The sequence below is a fragment of the Corvus kubaryi genome, unplaced genomic scaffold (genome assembly GCF_017639235.1).
Source record: "Corvus kubaryi isolate FWS band 111438036 unplaced genomic scaffold, C.kubaryi_AGA036_p1.0 134, whole genome shotgun sequence".
Classification (NCBI taxonomy): Eukaryota; Metazoa; Chordata; class Aves; order Passeriformes; family Corvidae; genus Corvus; species Corvus kubaryi.
In genome coordinates, this window is record NW_024580668.1 from 7,355,842 (window position 1) to 7,369,551 (window position 13,710).

Sequence of the window (13,710 nt, forward strand, 5' to 3'; positions counted from 1 at the left end):
TTTTTTTTTTTTTTTTTTTTTTTTTTTTTTTTTTTTTTTTTTTTTTTGGTGCTGAAACTGATCTTGCTAAGCTGGGTGAGGGGAGCAGTCGTGTGTGCTTTATTGATACTGGGTTGTGCTTAAAAATTAAAATCGCTAAGTCATCTGAGACATGTATAAGTTCAGTTAATTCCTTCTCAAGGAGTATTGGGCAGAGGAAATGGGCCAGTGCATCTCCTGCCAGAAGCACATGAAACGAGGAGAAACAAAAACACAGTGACTGAACTTTGAAATTAATAAATTTCACTGTACAAAACTGTTCTAGTAAACTTGCATGCTCTAGTAATGCCTGGGGACATCTAATTTCTAAATGTCTGAGTCATGCCACATAAATGCTTTGAGGTCTTAGATGATTGCTGCCTCATCTTCTGAAATTGTATTTTGTGAGAGGACTAGCATTTTGTCCAGGAATAGACTTACTATATTTTTAGGAATACTTCATATTCTTCCATTAGCCGGACACATGGCTGAAGTGCCCCATCCTTCTTTTATTGGTCTAAGGCCTTGGTTACCCTTCATTGTGGACTTTGGGATAGTGCTATGTCCCTGTTTAACCTTGGGACTGGATTACTGCAACCCTGTCTACCATTTGTGTGTCAGTAGGTCAAAAAATAACCCAGTGCTGGGCTTTGTCCCACCTGAGGAGGCTTCGTCCATGTCAGAGAGCCCTTGCATGCACTTCTGCCTCTGGATGCAGGACCAGCTGCTGGTCAGGTTCTGTGATACGGTGAAGGACATCAGACCTGTGTCCCCCAGGTCCTCCACCATCTTCACAGCCAATGGTTCTTGTTGGGTCCTCACAGGAGCTGGAGTGCTGCAAACCTCAGATAAACAAAGGGACTCTGCCTGTAGAGCAGGATTTTGCTTCTGGAGTTTTCTTCTGGTGTGACATGTCCTAATAGCTTAAGCTAACTGCTTCAAGCAGATTTCTAGGTCTTTCTCATTAATGTGTGATTAATGGGGCTATTATTTCCTCCTGCAGTCTGGCAGTTGCCCATATTCTGTGAAGGGATAAGATTGGCATAGCAAATAAGTATATTAATTTAGATAATAGGCGTTGCCCACTGTTTGAGCACATACACAGGGCTGTATGGCCCTGCCATGTGCTGCTGCACATCAGACAATGCTCTTCCCTGCTCCAGTACAACTCCCTTTCTTGTAAGTTATTTTGAAAGCTGACAAGGGGATTCTTGTATTTAAACATCTAAAAAGGTGTTAACTTCCCCTTGTGAAAGATTTGAGAGATGCAAAGGCACCACATTTATTTTAGATAGGACAATATTGATACAAAGCTGTAGTGAGTTACTTCTGTCTTAAATATTCAGATCTAGATGATAAAATATTCAGACATATAGGATAAAAATACAGTGTTTGTCTCTGACATACAGTAGCTTTCTTTTGAGTGATTTTGACTAATCTCAATAGTGATAGAACTTACCAGAAGCTTTGCAAAAATCGCATTGTAAGGAGGAAGGCTTGGAGGCACTTTGAGCAAGCAGAATGCAAAGGAACATCTTCAGACTCTTGCAGCAGTGCATTTCTTTCATGTTTGACTAAAGCATCATAATCCAATACAGATGCTGCTGTCTTTTGGACAGTGAGATTTAATATTTTGACTGTGGGGAGTTGTGACTAAAGCTGGTTCCCATCCCAGCAGAATTGATTTGGTAACATTGGATGGCCCAAGACTTGTGATGAGGGTGAGATGGCAGCCTGTGGCTGTTGCTTTCACTCCGGAGTCAAAAGGAGGTAATCTGTTTGCAGATACAGAGCACATGGCATTCTTTCCTTTTGGAAAGTTACCTCTACAACCAGCAGTTGGAAATAAGGTGCTGAAAGTTGTGAGGTCGGGGGGTTGGTTTGCTAGGGGCCAGTCCTGCGTGAGGGAGAGCAGACAAATGGCTTTCAAGCTCTGACAAGCGATCCCAGGCCTGTGGCTGGGCAGGCTCCAGCCCTTCATTTACAGCAGCTTTTAATGATTAACTTAAATACTTTTGAAGTACCTTGAGAATTTAACCTCTGGTTTATATTCTGTCTGCAGGTGGGGGAATCTGAGGCCTTTCTCTGTCGGCTTTGCAGACCAGGTCGCATCTGATTTCACATCTCATTTCCGCCTGCCAAGCTGTCTGATATGTCGGGACCCGTGCCGAGCAGGGCCAGAGTTTACACGGATGTGAACACACACAGACCCCGGGAGTACTGGGACTATGAGTCGCATGTTGTTGAGTGGGGGTAAGTCTCTGGGCTGCGTGAGGCTTTTTCACACTTCTTGGCAGATGGCAAGTGAAAGGATTACAGCTTCTCTTCAGAAAAATGTTTCTTACCAAACTTTTAAATCCCCAGTTGTGGAGGAACATTTATAGCAGCTTCTTTAAAAGTTTGAAGAATTTTTGCCAGGTAGTCAGGAAACTTCCCCTTTCAGAGGGAAGAAAATCTTTTTCTGAAACAATCCAAACAGTCCTGAGTGCAGGGCTGAAAAGACATGAAAAGACTTTCAAACTGAAGTTGCTGCTGACTTGGATGAGGGAAGACACTCCACAGACTTAAATAGGTACATGCTATTTTATGACTTGTTGTTCAGCTGTGTGCAAGTGCCTGGAAAAGACATGGCTGCTTCTCTTTGGAGGAAGGAGGTGTCTAAATTGAGCTCATGACTAAAGTGTCCCAGAATCAGACAGCAGTGGTGGCAGCTTCATAGCTGGGGTATGGAGGGCCCAGACAGAGTTCTGCCCTCAGCTGTGCAGTTCCCAGTTTCTGGAATGTACACAGTCGTCTGAGTATAAGTGCTGCTTTGTGCCCAGACTGTTTTTAAACAGCCTCGCACTTAGATTTTTGCTCTTACTGTCTTTGTTGAATTTTACCAGCATTATACAAAGAAAAATGGAGCTTCCAAATACAGAGAGAAGGGATAGTTCAAGTTTGCTGATGATGAATACATAGTTGGGCTTTCAGTCCATAGTTTTGTCTTGAATCTATTTTGGGCAAATAGAAGCTCCCTGTTTCTCTCCTAATTCTTAAATCATCCTGTTCAGGAGAGGTAATGCACTAGTTAATCCCCTTTGTCTGGGAAGTGAGGCAGTGATTGAGTGTTAAGGAGCAGTTTATAAATTGTGATGGAAATGACTGAGCCCTTTGGAACTCTAACCTTTTCTCTCCACAGAAATCAAGATGACTACCAGCTAGTTCGAAAATTAGGCCGAGGCAAATACAGTGAAGTATTTGAAGCCATCAACATTACAAATAACGAAAAAGTAGTTGTTAAAATTCTCAAGGTGAGCTGGGGATTGGGCAAAAGATAAAATCTGTCTTGAGGTGATCAGAAGGCCAGAAAGGGCTGTTTGATGTTCTAAAACTGAAATCCTTAAAGCCTGGCTTTGGAGTGTCACTCAGTGAAACAGGCCATCATTTTGAGCCTCCTGATATAAGCCCTACACTTGGTTATTAAGTCAGATTTCTGCCTTAAGGAATTAGGCTCTGTCTTAAGCCCTGATGTGCAACACCTTTTTACGTTGAGCTAAGCAACACTTAACAGCTGAATACAAAATTCTCAGCTTCTCTAAGTGCCAGTGTCCTGGCAGGCTGTCATGGCCCTGGCCTTCATTTAGTGAGCCTCCAATAGCCCATGGACTTCTCATAGTTAAACATTTGCCATATACCAGTTAAGAAGTGTTCAGGTTGGAAAAGCACTCAAAGATAATCAAGTCCAGCCAACACCCCAGCATTCATGTCCCCAAGTGCCACATCTACATCTTTTAAATCCATTCAAGGATGGTGTCTTCACCACTGGAGCAGCCTGTTCCAGGGCTTGGCAACCCTTTCTGTGGAGAAATTTTTTCCTGATACCTATACCTCCCCTGGCATGACACGAGGCCATTCCCTCTTGTCCTATCAGATCGTGTTCAGAGAGATTTTTTAAAAAAATGCCTTCTTCCTCCCTCTCCTTCACATGGAGTTATTGTCTGTAGCTGTCAGGATTGTATGGTTAGAAAGGAGACAGCAGATATTTGAGCCCTTACTGGTGTGATGCATGCTCAGGTTAAATTGCAAAGGTTCCAATATATTTTGCTGATCTGCAGTCACCTGGGTGTTGTCATCTGGGTGTTGAGCTATTAGCCTCACTTTACTGCAGGGCTTTATCTTACACTTTGGGTTTTTATTCTTCAGCCTGTTAAAAAGAAGAAAATCAAGCGTGAAATCAAGATCTTAGAGAACTTGCGAGGCGGTCCCAATATAATCACCCTTGCAGATATAGTAAAAGATCCTGTGGTGAGTAAGAGAGGAACTCAAGGGGTACACTGGGGTTATGGGTGAAGTTGCTCTGTTTGATTTCGGTTCTGACCTGGCTTTTTGTTTTCCCCTGCTCTTAAAGCCTGCTTTTGAATTGACTAATCAGATCAGCTCTTAATCTGATAAACTTCTTTTAGAGGGCCCTTCCCCCACAGGTCCTCCAGCCCCTCACTCTGTGAGGAGGAGATAACAGTGAGCTGAGACAAGTTAATTCGCTCTGCAAACAGTGCTGCCAGGGGCTGTGGGCTTTGGCTCTGCTCTGTCTGTCTGAGTGGAATCATAAATATGTCCAAGGCAGAGGGGTTTTTTGCAGTTTTAGGAGAAAAAATTATTTAAAGCATTATCCTAAGTGGAAACATAACAGGGCTGAATTTTTTTTTCTGTTTCAGTCTCGAACACCCGCTTTGGTTTTTGAACATGTAAACAACACAGACTTTAAGGTACAGTGCGGGATGTGACTTTGGGTTTTTTTTCGGTTTGAAAACCACTCGTTCTGTTTTTCTGGGGAAGGGCAAGAATGTAGGACAGGCATTTCCTTCCAGCATAGGAAATGCTTTTAATTTTAAAGGTAAATACAGTTGGGACAGAAGTTTGTAAGTAGCCCACCAGTACCATTTTGCCACAAGAGTTACAAGATGAAAATGCAGATTCCAAGAAATATTCAACCTTGGGAGCAAATCAATCTGTTATCTGGTGGCCCATCAGTGCCTCTTTGAGGCATTTTGCTTTTTATGTGTACAGGTATTTATTGGAACCACTTTAAAAGTAGACAGCTGTCTCTGTGGCCTTTCATGGTCCTGGGAATAAGGATTTAAATGTTTCTTTGTTCCATCGTACTGACCTGCCTCAGAAGAAGAAGGGCTGTGCAATGTCATCCACCATGCTTGTGCTGGGTGGGTACAACCAGAGGGAGATAATGACAGGAGCCAGGAAGTGCTGTCTGAGCAGATCTGGAAGTAAACTATGTATGGGATTTGTAAAGGGATACGAACAGACTGATCAGAGTCAGGCGTGGAATCAGAGTAACTTGGGAAACTTGGACTATACCTTCAAATGGGTTTGGAGAATGACAGCAGCCCAGAACAGGGCTGGATGTTCTGGATTGACTGGGATGTGATGGGTTTTTTGGATGTTTAACACTGACATGATGTGTTTGTGTCCCACAGCAATTATACCAGACATTAACAGATTATGATATTCGATTCTACATGTATGAGATTTTGAAGGTACGTTGGTGTTTTGCCATTTCGTTGGTTTATTTCTTGTATTTACTGTCAGCTAATCCTGTAGAGATGGTTCTCATGTCACTGATGATAGTGACATTATATCACTGAGGGAAGGAAAGAGAGAATTGGGCAGAAAAATATCAAGTCAATATCGATTTTTCAGCCTTGTTTCTGCAACAAATTCTAGTCTTTTTTTTTCCTTTGGTGGCTAACAGAGCCTTTTGGTACACTGAGATACCTTAAAATCCTAAATCAGGAGTACACGTAGCTTTCTGAAAACTGGGAGCTGTTACTGGCTGGGTTTGTGCTCTAGTATAATATGAGTCAAATGTCTTTGTCTATTCTTCTGAACTAAGTAATTTCTCTTTAGGAGTCTGGAGAAGGGGGGCTTGTGTGATCATTAGTGCCTAGTAACTATGCTCTTAGGGACTCTGAAATTCCAATTTTCGTGAGGAAGTGCATGAAGTGAAGTCAAGACACTTGTGTTGCTGGGACCTCCCTTTGAGAGGGGGCTCTAGAAGTATTTTCTGTGATCAGTGAGTCTAGTCCAGGATCTAACACGGGACAATCTTGTCCTATAGTTAGACTTGATATGTGTGGAAATACTTCTGAATATGGCTGAACTTGAGAGGTTCTTGTAACTCCAGCATCTGTTTCCTTTCACCTGCAGGCTCTAGATTACTGCCATAGCATGGGAATCATGCACAGAGATGTCAAACCTCACAATGTCATGATTGACCATGAGCACAGAAAGGTAGTGTGGGGTGGCTGGGGGGTAGGGAGGGGTCCTGCTTTTCTCTTGGCAAACTGGGATCCCTTTTGGGTACTCCTGTGTTGTGGTAGTAGCACACCTCTTTAAGGGGGGCTTCGCTCTCATGGTGTGGACAAATATAAGATGAGAATGTTGTGCTGCTTTTTGAGGCTTTACTTGGTCGCATATAACACACAGGCAGGGTTGTAACGAGAGGTATTTTATTTAGACTGCTTGGTGATACGGGTTTGGGGAGAATATGTAACCAGATACTGTGATCAAATTAATTCAAAATGGAAGACTTGTAAAATAACTTCAAATTAAGCTCACCAGTGTCATTCAGCCAATGGAAAGCTGGAGCATCCCTTGAGCCTTTTTCTTTGTTTTCTACCATTTCTAGCTTAGACTAATAGACTGGGGTTTGGCTGAATTCTATCACCCCGGCCAAGAGTACAATGTCAGAGTGGCTTCCAGATATTTCAAAGGACCTGAACTTCTTGTAGATTATCAGGTAAGAATTACCAGGGCTTCTTACTGACTTTTATATGGAAAGTTAGTGCCATTTCAAGGTAATAAACCCAAAATTCAGATGTCTAGAGAGTTGAAGCTGAAGACAGTCTGTTCCAAAATGTATGGCAGAAAGCAGTGGCCATAAAGCCCACTGAATGAAAGAAACTAATGAGTAGTCTCAGGACCTGAGGAAGAGCTGCAGAGCTATCATTATGGATCTTGGAATACAAATGTTGAATATTTTTTTAGCAAGGCTGTGTATGCAGTAGGGTACAGGAATGAAACAAAGCCCCTGTGGGAACAGCGAGTACTGCACAAACTTCTAAATTAAACTATAAAAGCATCCTCATATCTGATGGCAGTTTGCATTATGGAAATCACAGTGTTCCTGGTGACTTTCAGACCATGCTGGTTCTGGAAAAAGGCACATCCTCACCTGCCCATGGACCCTGGGGAGTCCACACCTTTTGTTGCTTGTTGCAATGCTTCCTTTCCCAACGCACATTTCTCAGTGGTTTATAACGTTTGGAGTCTGCAGTGAAAAGAGAAGAAAGCTCTGATCTTTAATATCCTGGCAGACAGGGATGGAACTAGGATACCTGCTGTCCTGCTAATTGCTGTATCCCAGTTCGAGTAACTGGAACACTGAGCTGAACAGTGTTCAGGGATGAAGATACGTGAAGATAGTTCAGTTTGTTTCCAGCATAACATGGCTGTGTTCATATCACGGGTGGGGGGGGGAGCCCTGTTAGTCTTGAAGGTCTGTTCTGCTTAATTCATTAGAAATTGAATTGTCCTTCTGGTTTTGTACAGATGTATGATTACAGTCTGGATATGTGGAGCTTGGGTTGCATGTTGGCTAGTATGATATTCCGAAAGGAGCCATTTTTCCATGGCCATGACAACTATGATCAGGTGAGAGCTGGTCATGTACAATATCTGTTCTCTTAGCACCATGAAGGGTTCCTGCTTAGGCTTCTATCGAGTCATCCAGAGAATTTTTAAGCATTTCTCTAATGGCTTCTTTGCTCAGTTTGAAGCCACATTCCTTTTCTCAAGTGTGCAAGATTATGTAACCAATTAAATAGAAATGGATTTATAGAGCTTTGTACTTAGGAGCTCCTCAGTAGGTGTCTGGGAAAAGCTGTAGAAATAGTTATATTAAGGCTGGTGTGTTTTAGTACATAGTTTGACCCTTTCTGAGGTTATGTTATGTAGAAAGCTCCTGCCACTATTCACTCTCCCGCCACTCTGTGTAGAAACTGCGCATTTGGTACATGTTTATACAGATTCTGAAATCTTTGATGTGTTGCCTTTAGGCCAAATTTTTTATATTTAAACCTTTATCACATGCTCAGCATGTGACTGCCATGCAAATATTCTGGAACAGGGACCTTCTATTCTCAAACTTTTATTCTCGAGCTCTCTGGGGTGGTGCTTCACCTTTCACATGGAAGATCAGAGTTTCAGCTTTTTTGACCAGTTATTCTTGCCTTACCCTCTGTTGGTTTTGAATATTTTCTTGCTGCTAAGGGAGGTAGTGTTGCAAGGTTTCAGTTTTAGAGATTTTAGGGTCTATGGCTCCCTTCCTGGCTGCCTTGGGGTACTGAGTTCCAGCTGTGAGTGGAGGCATGTTCCTGATGCCTGGATCTGTGTGGCTGGGGAAGCCAGAGCCACAGGCTGAATCCTGTGGCTTCTGATTCACTCTGCTGGGACCAGGTTCAAGCTCCCAAGGGAATGTGCTGCTGTATCTTCATGCAGGCTCTGGTATTACCATAACTTCATAACAGTGACTTGTTTTTGTGTTTGTTCCCAGCTGGTGAGGATAGCCAAGGTGCTGGGGACAGAAGATCTGTATGACTACATCGACAAATACAACATTGAGCTGGATCCACGTTTCAATGACATCTTGGGCAGGTGAGCCAAGGTCTGGAGTCTGTTTGGTAGACCCAGACAGTTACAGCTTTGTCAAGAGACCTTGAAATGACCAAAAATTTGTGGGAGAAATCAGAGCCAGGATTCTGGAGAACTGTCACTTTGTGCCTTTGGTCCCTTTTGCCAGTGCTTCTTGTAGTCCTTTATATGGAAATGGACCTGAGGAAAGATTTTTAAATGTCATTTAGGCAATAAAGGAACTACTGGAGCAGAAAGCATGAAGGGCAAATGCTCTCTTCAGTCTGGGGGGAAAAAAACCAAAATGGTGTTTCTAATTGCATTCTCACTGCATTACGGTGCAGAATGTTGCTAAACATGGTGTTTATATGTTTTTTCCCCTCGTAGTGGTACTAAAATTAAAGGAACTCAAGTGCATCGGAGAAGAGCAGAACATGCAATTCTGGGCCTGTAGTCCATTCTGAACATTCGTCCTGCTGCTGTCTGGGGTCGTGGCAGGGCCATGTAGGGGCTGTGGTGGCAGAGGTGGCTGTGCTGGGGCTGTGACTGCTGTGCCACCGCGTGGAGACACAGTGACACTGCTTTCTGTTCTGGAATGTCTCAGTCCCGCGGCTGCTGCACAGAGCTGCAGCCTCCCTCAGGGCTGGATATCTGTCACAGTTCTTGCTCCTTCAGAAAGTGAGTTTTGGCATCACTGTCCCCTGCCTGGCCTGATTTGGGTCTCTTTTCCTGCAGACACTCCCGTAAGCGATGGGAGCGCTTTGTCCACAGCGAGAACCAACATCTGGTGAGTCCAGAAGCTCTGGATTTCTTAGACAAGCTGTTGCGATATGATCACCAGTCACGACTCACAGCAAGAGAAGCCATGGAACACCCCTACTTCTGTAAGTATCAGCTGCTGTCCTGAGAGTTCTGCCTCTGGGAAATCTCCGTTCCCATGGGTTGTGCAGATGGGAACTGAGAATGGCAACAATGATATAAGCCTGGTCTCTGCAAATAATTGTGCTGGAGCTGACGCTGCTGGTCTCTGTGTGCCACCTCCACCAGCCAAGGAATCAGTGTTGGATGCCCATGTCAGGCCCATGAATCAGCAGGTTATATCAAGGAAAGTCACCTAAATTATGTGATTTGGGGTTGCTTTCTGCAGGTATGCATGGATTCCTGTGTTTGGATAAACCTAGACTTGTTGATAAACAGGCATTTTAACTCCTGTTGCTAAATTGCTTAGCTACTGCTATATTCAGGTCTTGATTTTGCAAGTGAAAATGTTACTTTCACTAGTAAATGCTTTTAAATGGTTGGTGTTTTTCACTGATACTGCTGTTTCGGGGTTTGAAGCAGCTGCAATAATGCATAATGTCAATATTTGCTCAGGTGGTTTGGTTGGGTTTTTTTGCTGCTGCTTCTGAAGGGACCCCTGTAATTAACAAACTGTTGATCTGTGCTACGCCTGCTGGAAACATCCCAGGGAAATGTTTTGCAAGTATGAGTACTAGTGAAGCCAAAAGCTTGGAATGTGAGAGTTGGGACAAACAGTTCATTAACTTGTGTCCACAAAAAGATACAGGTTGTGCTGAGCTCAGCATGAGCAAAGGCAGAGTTTGGAATTCCCTTGTCTGACGCAGGAGGCCTGGGAGGCAGGAAGGGGTTGTCCCTGTCCAAGTGAGAGCGTTATTCACATGCAGCTGAAAATAAAGAGTTAGTAAGTTGTGATCATCTCACGGAAGACAAGTTCTAGTGACACTCCTGACAGCTCACAGAGACGTGAGATGTGTATAGAGACATGACACGTGATTGTAATTACTGATAATCTTTCTGCTTGCTACACCCAAAGCTTCTGGGTTTGGCTTTCTGCAATTACGTAGTTGCTTAGCACAGAAAGATCAACTTTGCCATAGTATCCCTCAGCTTTTCCTGACAGACAGTCCTGCTGAGCCCCAAATCACATCATTTAGCTGACTTTCCCCGATATTGCATGAGCTTGGTACCTTCTTGAGTAGCTTCCCACTGGAGTTGGTGGAAAAGTCTGTGTTTCAGTAGATGATGGTTGATGTTACTTGACACAGGCAGAGTGCCAGGACTGGCTGAGCAGAGAGGCCACAGGCAGTCCGTGTGTCTCAGCAGCTCTCTGGCGACACAGCACTTACTGGTAGTGTGCTCTTCCTAGATCCCATTGTGAAAGACCAGGCTCGGATGGGCTCGTCCAACATGCCAGGTGGCAGCACTCCTGTCAGCAGTGCGAGCATGATGTCAGGTCGGTTCTGTCAACTCTTCTTGGTGCTTGGTGTGCTAAAGCATTTGTACGTGTGGGGTGGGTGGGAGGATCCAGGAGGGAGAGTTCAGCAGGTGGGGCAGCATTGGGTCATCTCCCAGGACTGAGGACAAGGGCAAGGAGAGCTGCAAAGTGGGTGGGGGAGAGCCTGATAAATAAGGCCTTGGGCAGCCTGACCTGTTTTTCTGGTCTTATTTAAAAAAACAGTAAGTGCTTTGCAGTTGATTTTCTGGCAGCAGTTTGAAGGACAGTCCACTGGCACAGGCTGCCCAGAGAAGTTGTGGCTGTCCGATACCTAGAATTGTTTAAGGGCCTGGTTGGACTGGGCTTGGGGCAACCTGATCTAGTGGGAGGTATCCCTGCCCATGGCAGGGGGGTTGGAACAAGAGGAGCTTTAAGGTCCCTTCCAACCCAAACTGTTCTGTGATCCTGCCACATCTCTGCCCATCAGTGCCACTCAGGTGTGTGCAAATCTGTGCCCTCCCCAGAGCTGCAGAGAACAGTGACAGATCTTTAGTCTCAGTTATTTTGGCAGTTCTGAAAATGTAACTGACCCACAAAGCTCCCACTTGACTTCAGAAGCTGTCCTGGATAGCAGTGCCCTGTGGTTTCACTCTAATTCCTGCTTACCTGTCTCTCTTCCAGGGATTTCTTCAGTGCCAACACCTTCACCCCTTGGACCTCTAGCAGGCTCACCCGTCATCTCTGCCACCACCACCCTGGGGATGCCGGTTCCAGCTGCTGCGGGCGCCCAGCAGTAGTGACGGGCTCTGTCTCCTGCTGCCTGAGCTGAGTCAGGTGGGGAAGAGGTTTCCCCCTCCACCTCTCCTCAGGACGCAGCTCGTGCCTGGCAGGGGAAGGGAGGGGATGAACGCTTTGGAGACACCGTGTCTGAACTGTTGCTTGTGGATTTATAGTAGTTCAGTCATTATATACAAAATTATTATAGGCTGATTTTTCTTTTTTTACTTGAACTTTTCGTAACTCAGGGGATTCCCTGAAAATACCTACAGATGGAATACTTCTTGGACAGTTTTTCTTCCCCCCCCCCCCCCGCCGCCCCCCAAAAAAGACAAAACAAACAACTCTTCATGTAATAACAATGATGAATCAACAGCATTTCCAAGCTCTTGCATCTTGCTGGAAATCTCTTCTCTTCATGTTCCCACCATTATTCCTCCACAAGCGTACACCTTGGGGGATTGTGCTGTTCTCCAGAGACTACCAAACCAAGTCTTCATGAGGCAGGGGAGGGGATTCTTAAGTACCACTCACTTGAACCCCATGTCCTGCATATGTCCCAGCCAGGGTACACTGAGGAGACAATTCCAGGAGGGAGAGGTGGGATAAGCTTAAAAGGAGTAAGTGCAGATAGTGTCCAAAACCCTGATTGGATTGGATAATGTCTCCTTAGGAGTCAACCAGAATGCCAACTCACCCCTTGCATGTAATTTTAGTCTTAAAAATGAAGTTACTGATCCAATTGAGTCCTTGCCGCCTCCTGAGACAGGTGCTCCTGTAGAGTAAGCCCTGCTCTGATCAGCCCCTTTCTCACGGAGGGTTCTTCCAGCCGTTGCTTGGCTTGGATCTCTGGAATTAGTTTGTTATTGGGTATATTGTTTTTAAATTGTTTCTATAGGTTTTGAGCTGGTGGCTACTTAAAGCTGGAAATATTCAGACTGCGCCAAGTCCGATCCCACATCTTCACCCACCATCCCCTCCCTCACGTGCCATGTGGTGAGAATACCAGTTACCTCACAGTCTTGTAAATATGCACTGAGAGGAAGGAGCGAGGAGATGTTAACTTAAACTGAAATGGTAGATCAGTAATTGTGGACAAATATTATCATTGACAACAGAAAAGCACCCTTGTTACAGCCCTGCTACCCCTTGCTGTGTATATATACTTTGTCCTTCATATGTGAAAGATCCAGTGTTGGAATTCTTTGGTGTAAATAAACATTTGGTTTTATTTATCGAGGTTAGATTTAAGTTCCCTGTGTAGAGGCCTCCCTGGGGTGGTCATACACTGACACAGGAGTGGTGACAGCCACATGTGCCCTGGGAAGGCCATGTCCCTGTCACACCCATGGGGCGCAGTGCAAAGAAGCCTTACACAGATGTCACAAGCCAAAGTATCTCCTGGGAGAAGGATCTTTTGCCATAACAAAAAACCCTCCTCTTCTGTCTCAGCCATGATGGTGGGGAATTGAGATGATGAGCCAGTTGTTAGGTGTTTGTGCCTGTTGCCCCACACTGGATTTCTGTGACTTGTTTTCCATCACCTACTGCTAGGGTGGCTCAACTGGTGTGGCTGTGCATTGCAGGCACAATGGCACCTGTCCCTGTCAGTGACCTCTCATCCCAAAGCCATTGCAGCAGTTGTTCTCCTGGACATTGAGTGATCTTCATGTTCCTCAGTGGGTGCTGATGCCTTGGCTGATGCCTTGGCAGCTCCTGCTTGTCCCAGGCACTCATCCCTCATCTGTTCCTTAGAGGAGATAGACATGTGCTTCCACGTTGCTTAGTTAATTTTAGGATGGAATATGTGGGCTGTATTAAACTGATTTGCGGGACATGGAGCACTGCCCCTTTCTGTGAGGATTGCTGGCAGGGAGTTGAGGTTTTTCACATATACCAGGGTAGCTTTCTTCTCCATGCCTTCATCCAGTGGAAATCCATTGTACTTAATCTTTTATATCCTAAAGTGATGTGAAAGTTGGACTGTGTTG

The 13,710-nt window shown here is 44.7% G+C and overlaps 1 protein-coding gene across 2 annotated transcripts; it reads left to right on the top strand.

The window, feature by feature from the left end:
• The first annotated feature begins 2,077 nt into the window (after positions 1–2,077).
• CSNK2A1 (casein kinase 2 alpha 1) lies at positions 2,078–12,958 on the top strand. Of its 2 annotated transcripts, XM_042048182.1 has the most exons (12): positions 2,078–2,271; positions 3,200–3,311; positions 4,204–4,305; positions 4,716–4,766; positions 5,493–5,552; positions 6,223–6,306; positions 6,704–6,814; positions 7,627–7,728; positions 8,630–8,730; positions 9,442–9,590; positions 10,874–10,960; positions 11,624–12,958. In XM_042048182.1, the coding sequence occupies exons 1-12, from the start codon at positions 2,171–2,173 to the stop codon at positions 11,737–11,739; spliced, it is 1,176 nt and encodes a 391-aa protein (XP_041904116.1). In that variant the 5' UTR covers positions 2,078–2,170; the 3' UTR covers positions 11,740–12,958. The 2 variants fall into 2 exon arrangements, with proteins under 2 accessions (XP_041904116.1, XP_041904121.1); XM_042048187.1 differs by lacking the exon at positions 7,627–7,728 and having other exon boundaries at positions 2,079–2,271.
• Positions 12,959–13,710: the final 752 nt, after the last annotated feature.